Consider the following 22,638-nt stretch of genomic DNA (forward strand, 5'->3'; position numbering starts at 1 on the left):
CCAAAGCAAAATATGGTACCATTAGTATAAGGTGTTAGGAATGAAGTGATTGATAGACTAAGGTTAGTATGAGAAAGTTTATGGCAGTAGGTTTTGAAACTAAGGTGCAAATATTTTTGCATGGGAGGCTGTAAAAATGGTCCAAATAGGAGAAAGGGTATGTTCAGTCAAGCCTGGGAATGAGGATCAGTCTATATGCTTGGAGGATCAGTTTGCATTTGAGAATTGTCATTCCAAGTGAAATATGGGTGCAGGGTGGAGGGCTACATGAGGGGTATCGATTAAAGGTGGCAGCTCAGTTGGAAGGTTTCTTGAATTCCTTTGTGCAAGTGACAGCTGGTGTCTCAGACTAGAGGACCAGCAATATGGAGAGAGAGTTCTCCTGAATTGAATCAGATTCACAATATGATGAGACTACTGTTGAATCTTTACCATCTAAGCCACCAGGGAGGCCCTGGTGAATCCACCTGCAATGCAGGAGACCCAGGTTCAATCCCTGAGTTGGGAAGATCCCCTGGAGAAGGGATTGGCAACTCCACTCCAAATTCTTGCCTGGAGAATTCCATGGACAGAGGAGCCTGGTTGACTACAGCCTATGGGGTCACAAAGAGTTGGATAGGACCGGGTGACAACACTTTCTCTTTCACTATCGCATCAAGAGAATTTGGTGATTTTATGTGAGTAGACACTGAGTTATCAGATTTGAGCGACTGTCTGGAAGGTGATACCATTTACTGGGAGGAGGCACTGTAGAGCAAATAAGTTCTGGCAGGGAGCAGGAGAAAGAATTAATTCCACTGTTGGCTCAGTGAGTTTGAGTGACAAAAATACGGAAGATTGGAACTGCATAGCTTCTGGGTTGAAGATACAGAATTGAAACCTATACAATATCATTAGTTATTAAGTCATAATCTTTCTGCTTACTGTTGATAATAAAAGTATAAAGTTTAAAGCTATGTTTGTACTCATGTGTTTTAAAGACAGAAATGCATTTCTCTCATAATTAAAACAGGTCCTTGATACTATTTTTCAGGTAAAGTGCATTTTTTGCCAAAACTTAACCTCGCCCCCTCCCCATTGTGCCTAATGTGTATTGGCTAGTTATACATGCAAGCTGTCCCTGTGAATATTGCTGGGAAAGTGGCTGTTGTGAGACCCACACATGGTTTTATTACCCTCTCTCCCAATGAGTTAGAGCAGTAACTTGTTATGAAGGAGCATCAGGTGAATGGAAAATCCATATCAAAGAGCATGTTCTCCTTTCATGTCGGTAAACCTGAAGTTGTTTCCTGAGTAAAGAGAGAAGCAGAAGCTAGATTTTATGGGTTCAAAGGGAAAGTATAAATTTCAGATGTCTTGGCCATAGCCACTGCAAACATGTTTATAGATCTGTACAAGAGGTGTAGGGAAGGAAATAACTTGTGGAAGAAAGAAAAAGACAGTGTTTGATGGTGAACAAATACTGCTCTATGCAGTGTGTCCCAAAGAATAAACAATGGTAAACAAAAGGCAAGAAAAGAAAATAACTGGGTTCAAGTGAGTGTGTCTGAGGAGTCCTTCGGAATGGCAATTAAGCCGCAGGAGATAATGTTTAATTGTGGGTGAACTGCTGAAGTGGTTGCCCTGAGAATAAATTCTTGGTTTCTTTTTTCTAGTTCTTATGTGAACACTCTCATTTTGTAATCCGTGGTCTCTCTTTACTCGTCCTCAGCAGAAGAACATCCAGCTGCCCAGCTATAGTGAAAATAATTAGTGTCTTTGAACTGCTGTGGATTCATGATTTTTCTAGTCTTAGGATCTTTAAATGATACATAGGGCCATCACACACATCCAGCCTTTATTCCCCTACCTAGATAATTCTTTAACTCATGGTCTTTTCTCAGTGTGGAAAGCACACGTTCTGACAGTTTCTCTAGTACTTCCTGTTTAGGTCAGAAGGAATGTTCTGCTCCCAGTCACATCACGCATGTTCTATGATGTTGAAACTAGATAGTCTTCTGGATAGATGGATGAATGAATGGCAGCAGGTCTGGGGAGCCTCAGGAAGGCCGTCCCCATCCAGGCGGCACACCCATCCTGTTGGAGATCAGGCACAGAGCCCAGGGCAAGGACTGAATGAGAGGACTGGCAGAGAAGAAATGGACAGAAGTGTCACGCTAGGATGTTTATGCGCTAAATGGCAGACCACTTAAGAGAAAAGTATGGGTTCTACTGAGTAGATGGAAATAAGTCAGATAGTGCAAAACACACTGACTTAAAAAAATTAAGAGTGTGCATTTTGTAATGTAAAAAACACTGAAAGTCAGAACTACTCACATCTGTAGATTTCTGCTTAGAAAATATGTTAACAGGAAATGTAATAAAGTGGCATGAGAGGTGTAAATATTTATGTGGGTGAAAAACTCTGAGAGAAAACTAGGCAACAGACTTCTGTCTACTCAGGGTACAGCTCTCTCACACCACTTTTTGGGTTAGCAGGGAAAGGAAAAGCAGGAAATGTATTTACCTAAAGAATAGTTGTGATTGAATCCAAGCAACTCCAACAGATGCCCTGGAAAAGGGGATGACTACCCACTCCAGTATCCTTGCCTGGGGAATTCCACAGACAGAAGAGCCCGGTGGATTACAGCCCATGGGGTCGCAAAGCATTAGGCATGACTGAGCACCTAATGCTAACAACGTGTTAACTGCTGAAATCTTGACAAGATGCATTAAATGCAATCCCTGCTCTCAGATTGTTTATCAGGTAATACTGCAGCTAAGGGATCCTATTTTATGTCAGAGTTTAAAAAGAGGATAGATTCTTATTGGCCTAAAATCAAAGTAGATAAATTCTAATTCTTTGCAGAGTTTATAGTCTGAAGATTTTAATTTGATGATAGGGTGAAGTTATATTAAAATTAAAATGAGTGGCTATTAAAATTTGAGGAAATAAGGACACTGTGAAAACCCATCAGGATTATGTCAAAAGAACACAGAGCCAACTGAAGAGGCTCTCACTGACCAAAGAATATTTTAGCATCAGTGAAGTTGGTAACTGCAGTTCTGAAACATATTAACTGTATTTAAAGGAATGGGTTCATGATAATTCTAAAAAGAGAAAACTCCTGTTGGTCACCTAAGAGAGCTATTAAGGAATTGACTCATTATTTTGAAAACTAATGAATGCAGAGAAAACATCAAGCATTTATCCTGGTTTTCCTATGTAATCTGTACCTCAAGGCAATCACATAGAAGATTAGAAGGGCTTTCTGTTTTAAGTTATATTTATATAAATAGAGAAGAAATAGTAGAATCAGTATATGCTCATTTTGCAATCCTAAGTAAATTAATGGACCAAGTTAATAATTATATAACATTCACATTATATCCACAATATTATATAATCCACCATATAATATAATATCCAAATTTATTATACTCAAGCAGTCTCAGTTGATGAAAGGGAAATATCTCTGAGATGAACATATGACATTTCCAAAGTATTGTTATTAAAATGATAATAATAGCATGCATGTGTTCACAAAAAGATTTCCTTTTAGGTACCAGTCATAAGAGAGAGCTTTTATTGTACTGTTGTGCTGCCCACAACAATTATAGTTGCTGGATAAAATATATTTTTAAAAAGCTGCGCCAAGGCTTTGAAGTTCAACTCAAAACAGGACTTGATTCTTGAATGATGGAAAAAAAATTCCAGGAGATCCACGTGTAACTGACTTCCTCCTAAGAACATCATTATGCTTAAGCAGAAGGGAGCCAAATCTTGCTAGGAGACAGAGGACAAAGTTCAAAGTTGCCAGAGTGGTTAGAAATTTGGGGTGGAATATCAAAAAGCAAGGTGTCAGAAGGAGAGCTCTGACTTCTGCATCCACAGTTCCCTTAGAGCCTTGCCTGATCCCTGACTTGCATGTACCCACGATGCATCGGGCAAAAGCAGGAGTCGGGAAATGAAAATCCTGGGGACTTCATTCAGCGTCTGCCTAGATCTGGGAAGGGCACCTTTGGATTCAAGTCCTGCCATCTTAGACTTGCTAAGCACTTTGGGCTTCTAACTGAAAACCCAGAAAGGCATTGTTTTAGGAATAAAGACCATAATTGACAGCCAACTGTTATGTCCTGGGACTAAAGACAAATCCAAAATAGACCTGTCCCAGAAAAATCTGGAAGCAAGTTTTCACAGAGTCAAGGTGATCTGCCAGTAATTCAGCTCCCTGTGGAGCTGAATTTTCCCTGTAGTTCCTTCCACGCCATCCATCTCTTGCCAGACTCCCCGCCTTCCCAGCTCTTCCCACCCTCTCCTCCCCTCCCCACATCCTCCTAACCCTGGACTTTCTCATAGGCAGTCATCTCTTCATCTTAAATATCACTTCCTCAGAGATGTCATCCCTAATCAGCAACCTAATTTGAATCTTTCTACTCAAAACTCTCATATAACCCTGTCCTTTTCCTTCAAGTTCCTTTTACCATTTGTAAAAGCATCTGTTCACATGGGGATGAGTCTCATGATGTCTTTCTTTTCCCTTATAATTTGAGGATCCGTGAGGCCAGAAGCCTATATGTTCACTGTTACACAGGCTTCTGCTATAGAACTTAGCACAGTAAATGTTCAGCAATTATTTGTGAAGTAGATGCAGTAAGAAAAATATCCGATTCACTATGATATAAACCAAAAAGTGAATGAATATGTAAATATTCAAGCAGTGGCAGTTGATGAAAAGGCAAAAATCTTTGAGATGAACATATGACGTTTCCAAAGTTGTTATTAAAATGATAATAATAGCATGCCTGTGTGCTCAGTCATGTCTGACTCTGTGACCCCGTGGACAGTAGTCTGCCAGGTTCCTCTGTCCATGGGACTTCACAGCCAAGAATACTAGAGTGGGTTACCATCTCCTCCTCCAGAGGATCTTCCTGACCCAGGGACTGAACCCAGGTTTCTTGCATCTCCTGCATTGGCAGTTCATTCTTCACCACTGAGCCATTAAAGAGCATACTTAATAATAAATGTCAAGGCATTCTGATGTTTCCACTGGATGCCCAACTCTTCTTCGGTATAGCATGAAAGGTTGGAATTATTCTTCACATGTTCCAAATGGGGAAACTGAGGATCTGTGAGATCACAAAAATTAAAATATTAGAAACAGAAATCTAGCTTACATCCTCCCATGACACACTCCAGTGTCCTTGATGAAGTAGATGTTACCTATTTCAAGTCTATTCAAAATGTTAATTTAGATTGACATATAAATGGCCATGATGATGTTTGCTCCCATAACCCCCTGGAGTGTTATCACTGACCTTAACTCAATCATTTAAAAGCATGATAGTCAAGTCACCTTTTCCTTGTCTGCCTTCTTCCTTTTTGTTGTATTACTTTTAGTTGTTTTAAACCCAAGAGTCCCTTAAATCATTCTGTGTTCTTTTATGCTACCATGCAAAAATAGAACAGCTCATTTCCTGTTGATTTCTAGAGTGCTTAGTCTCTCCTCTACATCTCTTCAAAGCCTGGTTCTGTAATGCAGACTCAAGTGCCTCTACGTCATGCTGTAGCTTTAATATTTCACTATATAATAGTTTAATGGTGACTCAGTCTGATTAATGTGGTTTTTTTAGAAGGAGAAACTGGCCCTCTGTTTAGTGATTCATAGGTAGTAATTTTTAAATAGAGAGGCAGTATTCAGTGTTTAAGACTGAATTCAATTTAGCCAAGAAGAGTTTGGTTCATCGCTGTTTCCACCAGTGGTAGCACTCTTTCTATTTGTGTTTTTCGGGTGTTCTCTAACAATTATTAGAAGACTGTCTTGTCTTTTTCAAGAATTCTTTCAGGACCATCAATAAAGTCAATTTCCTATTTTCAATGACTTGTTTTCCAGTTTGTGTGTTTCCTATTTCATTTTTTTCTGATTTAAGTTTCTTAGTTAGCTGATCTCATCAATAATAATATGATTCAATAATAATATAGTTTAGCTCACAGAATCTGTTTCTCCCTGAAACGTCTTTCAGGGACAAGTCGCTACCACCTCCGCAACTTTCTGCAAGTACCACCTATGATATTAATAAACAAAACAATTTTATTTTCCACGGTACAATTCCATATGCAATGAGGTTGTTCACTTTCAGAGAACAGGTTTCTATAAACTGCTTGTTCCTCTTGTCAGATAAACCTCATGCTTTTGTCTGCCTCAGTCTCATTGAGGAGCCTGCCTATCAGGGTTGTCTTTCAGAGAGTCTGTTAATGAATTAGTGGACGTCAGGCAGAGCTCAGGGTGTTTGCTGAGTATTTGTGGAGGCCACAAGAGGTTCTCAGTTGACTCTAACATGGTGGGACCATGGCACACCACTTGAGAAATCAAGCCCTTGGATGTGTTTTTCACTGATAAGGTGGGGAAAACATTGCTTTTGCAAGTGGAAACCCCTCACAACTGGAGAAGCCTCCAACTTCTAGAGCAGGGGTAGGGTGCAAGGGTGAGGAAGAGGGGCCTGGGTCAAGTGGAAGATATCACAGTGAGGAGTGTGCCTGCATGCAAAATATGCAGAGGAAACCAGTTTGCTGCTCATGGAGGTGAAGCATTTCTGCCATTTAGTTAGCATCCTTCTCTGAGGCTGAGAGGTTCAGCTCCCCGTTCACATGAGAGAAATCATTTGGGACCCAGCTCTAATGCAGAAGTGAAGCATGAATAATCACCTCTCAGGGACGGCTGTCCTCTCTGTTAGACTGTAAGCTCTGGGGAAAAACTGCGCTTGGATTTATGCATCACTGTGTCTTCCACTGTGTTCGCAGAAAGGTCTCCATAAACATGTGCTACAGAAGGAGCACAGAATACATGTTTCAGCAATTCCACTTCTGACACAACTCCCTGAAAGAAATCTGAATATTTTCTCTGATGAAACTCTTATGCAGTGGGAGGTTGTATTTCTGAATCACGCAAATCAAGCAGGCCATACCTCTTTCCCAGGGTCACAGGGAGAATTGATACGAGAGCAGGGCTTGCAATCTTTGTGAGTCTCTTCTTTCCTTGATTCCTGCTCTGAGAAGAATTGAGATGGAGGTATTCACTGAGGAGGGTTCAGGTCACTGACAATTGCCGTGGTGAGTCAGCTCAGGCATTTGCTGACAGACAGAGAAAAAGCCACAGAACCCGCAGATGGCTCAAGCTCATTCTTGCTGCATAACCCGGCAATGACATTGAAAACTGAGCATTTCTTGTGCACCTCAGAAATTCATTATTTTTTAAAGAGTCCACTTAAAAGAAAAACACACAAAATGTATTTATTAAACTGTTGTTGGTATACCTCTTTCCCTGCCCAGTATTCTAATAATAAATAATAGCATTAGCGTTAGTAATTGTTCACGTTTATTGAAGCCTAATTATATGCTAGCAACTTCCAAAATTATGTAGATATGCGTTCATACAACAGTCCTATGAAGAATATTCTATTATTAACACAATATTGTAAGTCACCTATATTTCAGTTTCAAAAAAGAATATACTCTTATTATTCCCACATTACAGTTGAAGGAATAGGGCCAAAGCGAGACAGTAACTTGCTGTGTTCGAATGATGCCCTATAATCGTAAACATGTGACCATACATGACAAAGGTACTTTATAGTTGTGATTAGGTTAAGGATCTTGAGTTGGGGAGATTATCCTGAATTATCCAGGTGGACCCAGTGTAATCGCAGGAGTCCTTGTCAAAGAGAGGTGACAGGATCAGAGTTAGAAAAGGAGATGTGACTATGAATGCAAACATGAGCGGTGATGAGAAAGAGAAATTTGAAGTTGCTATGATGCTGGTTCTGTACATGAAGGAAGGGGCCATAAGTCAAGGAATGAAGGGGTTCCTAAAAGCTGGAAAAGACAAGCAAAGGGATTGTCTTCTAGAGGCATCAGGAGGAAAGCAGTCCCTGCCAACCCTGATTTTCAGCTCAGTTCAGTTCAGTTCAGTCGCTCAGTCGTGTCCAACTCTTTGCAGCCCCATGAATTGCAGCACACCAGGCCTCCCTGTCCATCACCAACTCCCTGAGTTCACTCAAACTCACGTTCATCGAGTCGGTGATGCCATCCAGCCATCTCATCCTCTGTCGTCCCATTCTCCTCCTGCCCCCAATCCCTCCTAGCATCAGGGTCTTTTCCAATGAATCAACTCTTCGCATGAGGTGGCCAAAGTGCTGGAGTTTCAGCTTTAGCATCATTCCTTCCAAAGAACATCCAGGGCTGATCTCCTTCAGAATGGACTGGTTGGATCTCCTTGCAGTCCAAAGGACTCTCAAGAGTCTTCTCCAACACCACAGTTCAAACGCATCAATTCTTCAGTTCTCAGCTTTCTTCACAGTCCAACTCTCACATCCCTACATGACCACTGGAAAAACCATAGTCTTGACTAGACGGACCTTTGTTGGCAAAGTAATGACTTCTGAATTCCAAAGCTGTTAGATAACAAATTTGTGTTTTCTTTTTATGGAACAAAGTGTGGTTACAGCAATGATAGAAAACTCATACACTTGCCTAAGGTAGAGTGCAGAGTGAAACCCACACTGACTAGCTGTCTTAACTACTAGGCTAAGTATAATGTACTTATGAAAAATGGCTGAAAGGGCTCAGACCAACAGGAGGTGAACATGCCAGAACAATTTGAAATTTATTTATAGAAAATTATAGAGTTCATGCCCTCCCCATGGTGAGACAGTGTATAATAGGGTAACATTATTAATATTGATGATAATGTAATCATTAAAAATATAACCTCTGTTATAGGTCAATCTCTTTTGGAAACAGAAGTAAAAACATTTATGTGAAATATTAGCAAATCAAATCCAGTGATGCATAAGGCTAACATATCATGCACATTTAATTCAGGAATACAGATTTAACATTTGGTATTCAGTGCAGGAGATGCAAGAGACATGGGTTGGATCCCTGGGTGGAGAAGACCCCCTGGAGTAAGAAAAGGCACCCACTCCAGTTTTCTTGCCTGGGAAATTCCATGGACAGAGGAGTCTGGCAGGCTGCAGTGCATGAGTTTGCAAAGAGTTGGACATGACTGAGCACACACACACACACACACACACAGAATCATACACAATTGAGTAATATTGTTCACCATGTCAACCGAATAGAGAATAAAAATCATGTCACCTGAATTGATATAGAGTAAATATTTGATGAAATCCAGTACCTAATTCATGATGAGAACTCTTTACCAATAAGGAAACAAAGGTAGCTGCTTTAATCTGTTAGAAGTTATCTACAAAGAACTTATAGCAAGTATCTTACTTAATGGTCAGTGACAGTGAAGTCGCTCAGTTGTGTCCAACTCTGCGACCCCATGGACTGTAGCTTATCAGGCTCCTTTGTCCATGGGATTTTCCAGGCAAGAGAGCTGGAGTGGATTACCATTTCCTTCTCCAGGGGATCTTCCTGACCCAGGAATCAAACCCAGATCTCCTGCATTGCAGGCAGACGCTTTACCATCTGAGCCACCAGGGAAGCTTAGGTTGGATTATTTCAAATTGTCCCCTGAGATCAGGAGTGAGACAAGATGCTGACTATTATCATTTCTATTCAATATTCTGTTAGAGGTCAGTGCAATAAAGCAATGAAGTAAAAACCCATTTAAAAATATAACTGTAGTTAATAAGCATACCAATGAACACATTTGCAATAAGAGAAACAGTTCTCTCTTACAATCAAGTAGCATGTCTCTTCCTACATCTTTGGACAGTAGACCATTTACTGTTACAAGTGTTGTTAACCGCTGACTTTCAGTTGTTCCTGTAATCCATTTTCTAATACCTCTACTTTTCCTATTTATACATTCCGTTGTGTACAAAAGCTTCTTTTCCCCAAAAAATGTTTGACAAAAGATTGGAATGTGTTATTGAATGTTAATGTAAATGTTAATATTATTTTAGATATTAATTTAGTGTTTCCATCAAAACAAATAAGCATTGAGTTGGATTAATTTTATGAATGGTACATAGACCTGTCAGTTCCAACATGAAGAAAGGCTGTCATAAATCATCTGGACTTTTTCTGTTGTGAGAATGTGCTTGCGTTGCCAGTGCTCTGTTTTAAAAGAAAATTTATTGTAGTTTAGCTGATCTACCATGTTGTGCTAGTTTCAGGAGTACAGAAAGGGAATCAGTTATACATGTGTATGCATATATATTTCATATTCTTTCCCATTTAGATCCTTATGGAATATTAAGTAAACTTCCTGTGCTGTACAGTAGGTCCTTATGAATTACCTGTTTTATATAGGTGTATATGTTAATCCCAATCTAATTTATCATGTCCCCTCATGTTTTTCCTTTGGAAACCATAAATTTTATTTTGAGGTCTATTTCTATTTTGTAAATAAATTCATTTGTATCATTTTTATTAGATTTCACATATAGCGGATATCATATGATATTTGTCTATTTCTGACTTACTTCACTTAGTGTGCTAGTCTCTAGGTCTGTCCATGTTGCTACGAATGGCATTATTGAATTCTCTTTTTATGGCTGAGTGATACTCCATCACATATGCACTGAGCCCTCTCTATCCTCTCCTCTGGTGACGGTCATTTAGGTTGCTTCTGTGACCTGGCTGTTGTGAACAGTGCTGCAATTGGGGTGCATGTATTGTTCCGAATTATAGCTTTCTCTGGATATATACCCAGGGACGGGATTGCTGGGTCAGATGGTAGTTCTGTATTGATCCAAGTAGAGCATAAAGGTATATCACAGGTGCATTTGATTTATTAGAGAAGGGATCCAAAGACCGGTAAAGCTAGCCCACAGAAAACTCGAGAGACTGAGTGTATATAGGAACCTAAGAATGTTGGATTACTGTCACTAGGTTAACCACACAAATGGTTAATGCCCAAGAGGGCAATAAAACCAAAATATTTGGGGATATATTTTCTGCCAGAATGGAAGTTATTTACATCTCTACTGGGGGGAAAAAAACCTATAAATTAATATGTAACTTAGAGTCTGTCCCTAATCAGTAATAAATAGTAAAACTAGACATTTGTGAATTCACCTAGAATTAAGTAATCCTTAGACAGGACTCTTTTAAAAAGCTCCAGCATGACACTGAGAGGACATGAAGTTATTCCTTTGATTTATTTTCCAGTTTTTCCAGTTTTCTTAGTAGTGGTAACATTGCTTTCCAAAGAGACCTCTCTCTCCCACCAGCATCCTTGGAGAAAATTTAGATTCTCCCTCTCTCTCCCTTTGTCTCTCAAAAGATTATTTTGTTCAGATAGTCCCAGCTTTGTATATCATTAACTATTTTTAATCATAGCACAGCATTTTATGAGTATTATTTAAAATCATATGCTTTTAATATGTCAGATAAATTCTGTAAATAGCTTTTATAAATGAGCTCTCTATCTAAAGTAATACTGTTCGGAACCCTCCTGAATTTCTTGTTTTACGAGAATCCTCATACATATATTGCATGGATGTGATGTGAAGTTTCCCTGTACTGACCTTGTACTCACACTCTGAGTTGTTTTTAGCTTTTTTTTCCTGAAGGATATTGTTCACATGGATGTGAGATCTGTGATGTGATTGTAATGAGTTTGTTGAATCCTCTGCTTCACTACCTCCTGGTTTTCAGGCCCCCTTTTAAGGGTGGCCACCTCCCTCCAAGTTCTCCTTCTGAGAGCTGAGTTACTGACTGCCCCTGGGGTTTCTCAGCAGCCTCAGAGCTTCCTTTCAGGACAGTGGAGGAAAGACTGTGTTGGGGGAATGTCTGCTGTTGCTGCTGCTGCTGCTGCTAAGTCGCTTCAGTCATGTCTGACTCTGTGTGACTAGCCATCTTAAAATTAGACATAATAGAACTAAGTCTATTTTATGGGGAGAAGTTTAGGACTTGAAGTCTGGCAAGAGTAAGATTATTGATTACCCTCTGCTTTAGCCTCAGGTTTCTAGACCTCAGAACTGAGCTTCCCCAACTACCTTAACTAAAGTGACCCCAGGCTTCTTTTAATCTTGATCAGAATGCCTCTGGCAGTCTGTAATGGTTTATGAATTTACTTTTTTACATGCTACTTGTCTGTCTTCACCGAATATAAGTTCCTTGAGGATAAGGGCCATATTGGTGTTGGTCCATCTTTTTATCACAGCATCCATCACAGGGCCTCAAACTAGATGGCATAAATACATGTTTATTTAATGAATAGGTCCAATTGCATAGTATGATACCTGTGAATTAAGAACGTAATAGGTCAGAGCAAGAGAAAATGGCAAGTGGCTTCCATTTAAGAGATGAAACAGGATACCATTGCCTTAGGCATCAGTAGTCTAATATGTTTTTCACTATCCCATTTTGCTGATGGACATATTCCTGGCACAAAGCTTTTGGTGCAGTGAAAGGCTAATATGACCATTATAATGTAATAGCTATAGTGAAGAAGAGAGGGAAAAAGAAATAGAAGGCTGAAGTATCCCAGGCTAGTCCCTCATTGGGGAAAAAAAAAATCTCTTGGTAGCTAATTCCAAAGATAGACTTTATCTGAAATAAAATCATTATAATGATGGTTGCCTTTAAGCGATGCATTAACTCAGAGATAACTGCATTGCTCCAAATGTGTCAGCATTTAAGGTCTGTCTTATTGGAATTTTTCTTAATTTATTGTAATCTAATAATCATAGAACACATTATTTGTATTTGACACAGAGTTATGTTTGTGTCATGCACATTCATTCAGCTATATAACAAGGAATAATTGTTCGGTTAACATTATTCTTCCTACAGAATGCAATGTTTATTCATGTGCACTTGGTGAATGAATTCTTTATAAGCACATTAACAAGATGTAGAAAAATCAGATCTCTGAATTTCCAAAAGATAGCTGCATAAAAGAGTTGAAAAAAATTTTGGGTGGTAGTGAATATAAATGGCTCACATTAAATATGATGGATAATCTGAATGAAATGCATATTTGAGCATTTCAAGTTGATGTAATAATTTTGTCGAATGAAACAAGATGAGTAAACTGTAATGTCGTTCTGTTGACTGGGAGAAGTCACCTAACCAGTTGAAAAATAGCTTCCTATTTTATTGGGCTTCCTAACCTCTTCATTTATTACATAAATGCACTCTCAAGGGTAATTGCTTTTTTTAAAAAAATCTTTGATTTGTGAAATGTAGGAAATGCTGCTAGGCTTTCTGAGTATTATCAGCTCTTTTTCTGTCTCCTGCTCAGGGTGCAACTGATTTTGACAGATGTACTGTTATGTTACTGGTATAACATGACATCTTTATTCAGATGAACTGAATAAAAGTGATCTTGACAATGAGTAGATAAGACACTGTCAGAAAGCTGAAAAAACCTGTCAATGTCACAGTTATGACACAAACACGGCAGAACAGCCCTTATAATGTCATTAAGTGAATATCTTTCTAACAACACCCTTGAGAAGACAGGAAGTAACATTGCTCTTAAATACTATTAGCTACAAAAATAATAAAATATAACACAAAGGTCAGTTTAATATATATTTGAGGTGGCATTTGATGAGTCTGATGTATATGTACATATTTATATGTGGATCTCTTCTATATATGGCACGTATGAAAGAATTTTGAGATTTCAAAAGTGGAAAACGATTTCTACTTTTTCAGAAGCTAAAAAACCATTTAACTCCAGCAGTTAAGAAAGTCATTGAAAATGTTGATCATGAAATATGCAAAGTGGTTTTAGCGGTATTAATTATAACTTTTTCCCTGATGTTTTTATGGGTTAAGAAAAAGTCTTTAATAATATAAGTGAAATTAGGCATACATTTCAAAATATATTTCTAGATCATGAATTTTGTAAATAGGTGGGTAAAACCTGAAATGGGATCAATCCCAGGTATCAAGAAGGAATTAGACATTTGGTGGTTTTATTTTCCATTATTATGATTGACTTGGAGCTGAACTATACATGTATGGGTATATATATAATCCTCTCATATATGTAGTTTTTAAATACTTTAATGACAAGCATATTTATCCTTAGAACGACTTTTGATATCTTTGTCTAGGATCAGAGGTGGTTGATCTTGATGGAAAAAGTTGCCTTCTCTACAGATTTGATCAAAAATCTCTGAGTGCGATAAAGGATGTAATTTCTTTGAAATTTAAAACCATGCAGAGTGATGGGATTCTACTCCACCGGGAAGGACAAAATGGAGATCACATCACACTGGAATTAAGAAGAGGAAAACTCTTTTTGCTTATTAATTCAGGTAAAACTCTTTGGATAAAGTGCTTGAAAATCTGGTCATTTAGCTATCACCTTAGTAACTTTATGCTTTTATAGCTCATCTTTTTTTTAACAATTAAGGTACCTTATTTCCACATTCAAGAGTTTATATGTGTGTATATATATATATATGTATATGCCAATATTGCACTTACATGTAATTTGCAAACTATTCAGGACCCTCATTTGATGTTTCTTACACAGTGCTGATAGAACCACTTAGTTATTTTTAAACATCTTGATGGAAGGGATGGGTCACTTAAAAATACTGAGGTAGTAAAAATAATCAGGTTGTAGCAAAGATAAAATTTTCATTGCAAATGAACATGTGATGATGGGTAATACTAATAAAAAGAATTAACAGTGGAAGAAATGACAACAAGGTTGAGAGGATATTGTATTCAAAGTTGAGGTAAATTCAGACTAGTGTTTTGGCTGGGGTACATGGAAGGAGATTGCAGTTGTTATGAGAGACTCTGGTCCCCATGAAAGAATGCTTTTCTCTTTTCTTCAGCTGGGAATCATGGTTCTGTTCTTTTCTCTCTCCTCTAAGGCGATGCAAAGCCACCCTCAGCTCATGCCCCGGTCAGGCTCACCCTGGGCAGCCTGCTGGACGACCAGCACTGGCACTCCGTGCTCATCCAGCGCTTGGGCACACAGGTCAACTTCACAGTGGACGAACACAGGCATCATTTCCGCACCCAGGGCGAGTTGAGTTACCTGCATCTCGATTATGAGGTGTGATGGTTACGTTTCAATTAATGCAGACTTCGTGACGTCTAGGTGGTAAGGTCACACGGAAGGCAGTACGCTCTAGAAAACCCACCTCCAGAGTCAGGCAAGGTCCTGAGGAAGTGTTCCTCTAGGTAACCTCACTCAGGTAGTGAATTTTGTGCCTATGGTACTGAGGCTTCATTTTTCTCCTCGCATGTTAATTTATCTTTATAAAGTAACGTCATCTTTTTTGCCTGCAGTGTGTATGCAGGAAATCTCCCTTAAGAGATCTCCTTACCACAAGTAAATATGGATTGTGTTGCATGACTTTGGAGGTGAGGGGGCAAAAAGCACTCCTGAACAGTGCAGATTTAGAGAAAGAATGTAGCAACGAATAGGTTAACTGATTCATCAATAACCGATTCAAATGCACAAGAATCAATACATGCCAGAAATGTATTAAAATAAAATGTCATTATAATTGGTTACATTGTTAAAACCAGTCGCTATGGAAATAAAGATGTATTTTTCTTCAACAACCAATGAATATTAAAATCAGGTTTGATTAGCAACTTGTAAGAATAATCAAGCTCTATTATCAGTGAAAACTAAATGCATATAAACTTATTTTAAAACCTGCATCTTAATTTTTTTTTTAAATCTCCATTTGAAATTAACAATATGGCAGTGTAGAGTACTGAAAAATTGGTCTATCTGTGATGATTACAGCTATAGTTGCTAATCATAATTATTTAAGCAGATTATCAGAAAATCACTAAACAATATTATTGATGCCATTTTTCTTTCTAAGATCAGCTTTGGAGGGATTCCAGCACCTGGAAAACCAGTGTCATTCCCCCGTAAACACTTTCATGGATGTTTAGAAAATCTCTTTTACAATGGAGTGGATATCATTGATTTGGCCAAGCGACAGGACCCACAGATGATCGTTATGGTAAGAGAGTCTTCATGTGAACAAAAAAAGGAAAACTGTGTGGCTTCCCCCCCCCACAAAAAAATGCTTCATTTTGCATTCCCACTTGACATGATATTTTAGACCTTACTCTTGTTCTTTAAAAAAATAAGTCTCAGTTCTCAGCTTGGCAATATGCATGTATGGGATTAATTCTATGCAAAATATTTAAAATTCACAGGTCATGATATTTTATTTTTATATGAAGTAAAGCAGGTTCTTTTCTTGGTACAATTTACAACTGATCGTTTTATTTTGTTGTGATATTATTGGTCCCAGGAGACTAATTTCTTTTCCTCTGTAATTTCCTTAATAAGATACTCCCTGACTTACTCTCCGAAGCAGAATACTGGTTTCCTGGAATCAGATAACATGCACGTATATTAGAGAAGCGGTTAGAAAATTTGTATTTTGCCATGGTCATTCATAACTAATAAAAGAAGCTAATAGGCTCTTACAAGATTGCATCTGCCAAGAGCAGTGCTGGTCAGGCTGCATGATGTTCAAATTCTATGGAAATGTGGTGGAATTTAAATACAGCTGTACTGGTCAGGGTGCAGTCAGAGAAGCAGCACCACTGTGGGTTTAGGGACAAGGGGTCTGTTTTAGGACTTGGATCTTAACAGTTGGAGGCATTGGAAAGTGGAGGTCAGCTGTCTGGAAGAAGAGATGGAGCAGAGTGAAAGAGGCAGGACACGCTGGGATAGTCACCAGCCCCTCTGTTATCATCCTGCCCTGGACTTCATCACACACAGAAAACCTGTTGGGGAAAGTGGCCAGCCTTTCACTTTTGACTCAGGTGTCTCGTCAGCTCCCTCTTTGGCTAACTTTTAACTGGACCCAGACAAGAAATGAGATTCTGGGAAATGTGGTTTCCAGCTTAACCCACTTGCTGATAGAAAAGCAGACACATCCAACCATTTGAACTCATTTCTTTAATTGTTCAAAATTCAAACTATATAATAAAGCTCATGTTGTGTCAGCAAAACCCAGAACGCATCACGGGATTATTTATTGCTTATAAAATATTTTATTTTTAATTATCTTTGTGAATTGATAGTGTTTATATGAGCACACCATCCAGCAAGATTTTTTAAATAGTTTTTTTTATATAAAAGGGAAGAGGATTTAGATGGAAAACAAAACTATTGTGGAGAGATAGATGTGAGTGTTTCATTGCAAAATGAGTTTCCAGAAGCTGCGCATGTAGCTAACACCGGCTCTTCATTGCCAAGAGCATTTGCTGCTTGCAGAGTAGCTAGCAGACAGCTGTCCAAAGGCAGCTGGTAGAGGTTTCCATTTTTACCAGGTTTGCTAGTCTTATAATTGCCTTTACATTATGGGTCAGTATATTTCACTCTTCAGCTTTTGATGTTTCATTCACTGGGACAAGATACTTGTCTGCAGTGAAAGCTAGTTCACTTTTAACAGAATCACAATATAGCCAAATGTTTTTGTTTAACCTAAACCTAGACCAGTAGTTTAATTCCAGCTTGTCTTGTTCTAAATAAAGTGATTTCATTGACTTTTCAAATCTATATTTAGAAGGTTTGTTGAAGGTTATTTTCAGGAAAAACAAAAACATTCATCTTGATTTCTGAAGCCTGTTAAGGAACATGCTAATTACTTCTGAATAGTTCAGACCTTAACACTTTTTTCTTAATCCTTAAATATGTGTTTAGTGCGAACAGCAAAATAATCTTTCATGTACAGTATTTTAATGAAAATTCATGCAATTCTAATGTATCTTGAAGATCTATTTAAAAACCACTAGATAAGAAATAATACATGTAAATATGATGACAAGAGCATAACAATAAGAAAAAAAACACAATGGTTCAAAATAAGAATCTAAGTAGTACATTGTACATTGTATTGTGCAACGTTAAACCTAAAAAAAAAAAATGAAAAATAGACAGAGGTTATGAACAGACCCTTCAGATGAAAGTGAGGCCAAAGAATAACAAACCCATGAAAAAGACTTAGATTCTTTATTAGGTAAATGCAAGATAAATAACAATGATACATCACGTGGGCATTTTGTCCTTGAACTTATGCAAATTTAAAAATGTAATACCTGTTGCTGCCAAAGATGTGGGGAAAAGTGTGTCTTTGTGTACTACTGCTGGAAATATGGAGAATTTAACTTTTTTTGGAATTCAAGAAAGAAACTGGAAATATTTATTAAAATATGTAGATACACTAGCTCTGTATTTAGAACTGCCTTCTGAAGAGCTGAAAATACCATCACATAGAGAAGCTTATCCCTGCTTGGTTGCAAGAGACAAAACTTTGAAACAAAGTGACAACATACTAGTGGAAGTGAAAGTGTCAGTCACTCAGTCATGTCCCAACTCTTTGCCATCTGATGGACTACAATTCACCAGGCTCCTCTGCCCTGGAATTTTCCCGGCAAGAATACTGGAGTGGGTAGCTGTTCCCTCCTCCAGGGGATCTTCCCAACCCGCGGATCAAACCTACGTCTCCTGCTTTGCAGGCAGATTCTTTACCACTGAGCCACTGGGAAAACCCCTTGATAAGAAAACAATTGACTGAACATTTGACCATTCACATAGTAGAATATTGTCTAATCAATAAAAGTAGGAATTAGGCTTTCACCAGATAACTCAAAGGGATTTCCACAAGGTATTTGTTAATGATAAAAGCATGGTACAACAAACAACATAAAACATGGCTCCCATTTTTATAAAACAGATAATCTCTAGTGTGATGGTATATGTATTCCAAATATATATTTAGGTATATGTGAATATGCATATAACTGAACACATACCTTAAATATGTACTTGCACGTATATGTGTTTATATATTAATGTACATCTGTATATGTCAATGGTAACAGAAAATTATGAAAGAATATGGAAGGGGAACCAGTAGCTCAGTAATATTGGTTATGTTATGGAGTGGCTTTGAAGCCAAAGGCAGCAAAAGTAGGAAGGGAAAACCGAGTAAAACATAAATAAAGAATTGTTTTAAATAAATTTTGATTGAATTCAATTGCATTGAGTTAGATGCCTTTGTGAAATTTGAGAAATGGGAAGAAAACAATTTCACCGAGAAAGCCCAGGGTGAGATTTGCCTGACTATGTATCACTGGATTTGAAGAACCTTTAAGATATATGGCAAGGATTCTGTATCCATGTTGGTGGCAGTTTTCCCTGTTGTTTTAAACCAGGGGTAATTAGATAGTTCAGATTCTATTACTAATGTGATGTGCCGTTCTTAAAGCTTTCCCTTTTTCCTCTCTTCTCAGGGAAATGTGTCGTTTTCTTGTTCACAACCGCAGTCCGTGCCTGTGACTTTTCTGAGCCCCAGGAGTTACTTGGCACTGCCGGGCTCTTTCGGGGAGGACGAGATTTCTGCCACTTTTCAATTTCGAACCTGGAATAAGGCTGGGCTTCTGTTATTCACGGAGCTTCAGCTGGTTTCAGGGGGTCTCCTCCTCTTTCTTGATGATGGAAAAGTTAAGCTGCATCTCTACCATCCAGGAAAATTACCCAGTGACATCACAGCAGGTAATAAGTGTATTCCTGCAGGCAAAGCATATGGGTTTGAAAGATTTCATTATCTCTCTGTCCCTTCTCTGTAAAATTTTATGCTTAACCCCCAAATTAATATTTGTTTAACAAATGAATACTTGAGTTAATAAGATTATCTCTTCCTTAGAGGAACTGGATTCCAATTTTCTTTTAAATATGGCTTCAGCAGTAGCAGTTCTTATTAACCAAAATGATAGTTGTAGGGGAATAGAAATTTCCTTCCATGACCCTCTTGCCCACTCCAGATAAGTCAATGTATCCTGAGGAAATACATTTTGAGAAAAATATGAAAGAATTGAAATGGATCCCAAGTTTGCAGGGTGTCTTCAATGTAAGATGAGTCTTTGTATAACACAGTTGTAAGTCTTATCTGGTCTTTGAGAGATGGGGAGGGGTCTTTTGGGGATCGGTATCTCTATATTATTTAGTCAGATTAACTTTGCTTGCTACTATAATCTGTGTGGAGTTGCATATATTTGGGGAAAAGATCTATGTGAAGTTTCTCATTCAGGAACCAAACAGAATTCTCTGCGCTTCTAGGCAATACGGTACCATTTTAATGGTTAGAAGTAATATAATTAAGGAGACTCTATGAGAGTCTGGAAAATTAATGTCTAATTTAGGTCAGTGCTTTGGGTGAGGGATATTTTTGTCTCTTCATTAAAATTATATAGTTCTTGACAAAGGATCTCCATCAAATTTTCATATATATGGAATAATACCCAAGCCAAGCAACTAGAGGTCACACTGGGGTAAATTGCTATATCGGTTTAATAAATGATATTTAAAAACAATTTAAAGATGCCATTGTACTGCTCATCTATATTAACTACGACCAAAATTGATAGAATATGAGTGGGAGAGGAAAAACAGTTAAAATACAGTTGGAAACCAAATGTAAGAAACAAGCAATATACAAGTGAATACGCTGGGTCTTTGTGTTTCTTTTTTGTTGTACATATACCACAGTAGTCTGAATGTGGGAACTGAAACTTCAATATCAATTATAATTTTTAAGAAGTACTGTGCTGTGACTTTTTAATGTAATGCTCAAATTGTGGTAGATTTGCAGGCTTGACAAAAGGAAATAAATTAATCAGTGTCATATTAATAATTAATAGGCTCCCTAAAATGAAGGCCTAAAAATATAAGCTTGCCATTAATGTGTAGTTTATTCTGATGTATTTGACATCCTCTGGGGTGGTTGTATTCATGGCCCAATTTTCAGCATCTTAGAGAAGCTGCTTCGGTGCAGTGTTATTGTACAGAACCCCATGAAGCTAGTTCGTTTCTAAACACTTTACAGGCTTGCAAATCTAATAAACTGTTAGGTGGATGTAAATCTATCTGGACCACCTCGAATGATTTTAAAAATTAATGTTTAAATCTGCATACCATCTTACTATCTATTGTGACATCATATGACTTAGTGCCCATAGCTAGTAATAGGGATCCTTGACAAAATATGAATGTTAATATAGCAAAATTGTTACACTTCAGATAATAAAGTAGGACTTTACACACCAAACCCCCCATTCCCATCTTTCTAGTTTCTTTTAAAATATTAATTTTTGCTAGTTTCAGCAAGGAAAGTACATTTTGCATTTGAAAGTGGACTCTTTAAATGGTCTGGGTATGTGGTCCATTTGTTTCTCTCATAGACAAGACTTTCACAGGTACAGTGTTTGATAATTAAATCAGTTGTCAGGATGTATCATAATGACTCTGAAGAGAGTCGATGACCTACTGGTGGGTTAGTATCACATTATACTAAATCATTCTATTATATGAGGATGGCTCAGTTTTTCTTTACTACTGGAGATATAAATTATTACATATTTTCAAAACTCAAAGTTTTCAATGTCTTTTACAATGGAATAAAAATACAGTGTCCATTGTATTGAGGAAGAATGGAATTGTGCAGATGTTTGAATTATCAGGCTAAATTTTTAATGTGATGTAGAGTTTTGCAAATCATTTGGAATGGTTCAAAAATATTATGTCAGTTTATGTCATTTTTGAAATATTAAAGATATTATATTAGTCTAAATCATAAAACATATTAGCAGCCCTACAAAATCGCTTGTGACACACGGTGTTGCCAGTCTTTGTCATCTTTATACATGACAGAGCAAAAATTATTTGATCAAGAATCTGACAAACAATATGGTTGTATCTTCCTGCTGCTGCTGCTGCTGCTGCTGCTGCTGCTGCTGCTGCGTCGCTTCAGTCATGTTCGACTCTGTGCAACCCTGTAGACGGCAGCCTACCAGGCTCCTCCGTCCCTGGGATTCTGCAGGCAAGAACACAGAGTGGGTTGCCATTTCCTTCTCCAATGCGTGAAAGTGAAGTCGCTCAGTTGTGTCTGACTCTTTGTGACCCCATGGACTGCAGCCTACCAGGCTCCTCCGTCCATGGGAGTTTCCAGGCAGGAGTACTACAAATTATTGACTATCAAATTTGAGATTTTTGCCGTGAGTTTTACATTTCTGCTATTGTTTTTGCGTAAAGGTGAAAACAGGCTTGAAAACAAGCTTCTTGCTCCCGTGGGCAGGGCCTGGCAGATGATGGTTCTGCGTGTTTCCATTACTGAGCTTTCTGGTTCTTGTGACCCTAACAGAGGGGCTGCCCTCTTGATTCACCTCACCCAGGAGAAGCCATTTTTAAAGTTCTTTCTTTCCTCGAATGGAATATTCCTGTCTTTCACATTAGAACCTCATCACTCCCTGAAAGTCCTGCTTCCCCCTAACATGGTTGACAGCCGTGACCTCCATATTTCCTTCTTGGCAGGAGCTGTCTGGTGTCATGGGCCTTTAGTTCTGCTTAGTGGGTCTAGTTAGTGAGGATAGCAATGTCTGGCACAGTTTTGGAGCACTGAAACTTATTTGGAACAGACAAAACCCTTTAGTCGCTCCTTGAGTAACGGCCTTTGTATAACTGCCTTTTGCTCTTTTGCAAAGAACCTGCCTATACAGCTTTTTCTTCTTTACACATCCCATTCCATGGATGCTTGTTAGAATCTTATGAGAGAGTGACGGCAGCTAAAGTGTCATAATATTTCTGTAGTGGTTTTAAGACTGGTCCCTGAAGATTATATACGAGGAACCGAGAGAGACCTTTTTCTTCCTCCTGTATTTTGTAT

General features: G+C 38.2%; 1 protein-coding gene across 1 annotated transcript in view; it reads left to right on the forward strand.

Moving 5' to 3' along the window:
- CNTNAP4 (contactin associated protein family member 4) overlaps positions 1-22,638 on the forward strand; it is a 289,562-nt gene that overhangs the window by 165,217 nt on the left and 101,707 nt on the right. The window contains exons 5-8 of the mRNA XM_069549623.1: positions 14,029-14,232; positions 14,803-14,987; positions 15,775-15,918; positions 19,211-19,472. Coding sequence (XP_069405724.1) covers positions 14,029-14,232; positions 14,803-14,987; positions 15,775-15,918; positions 19,211-19,472 — 795 coding nt within the window. The remainder of the gene's footprint in view (positions 1-14,028; positions 14,233-14,802; positions 14,988-15,774; positions 15,919-19,210; positions 19,473-22,638) is intronic.

Source organism: Ovis canadensis, chromosome 14 (genome assembly GCF_042477335.2).
Source record: "Ovis canadensis isolate MfBH-ARS-UI-01 breed Bighorn chromosome 14, ARS-UI_OviCan_v2, whole genome shotgun sequence".
In the NCBI taxonomy this organism is placed as follows: Eukaryota; Metazoa; Chordata; class Mammalia; order Artiodactyla; family Bovidae; genus Ovis; species Ovis canadensis.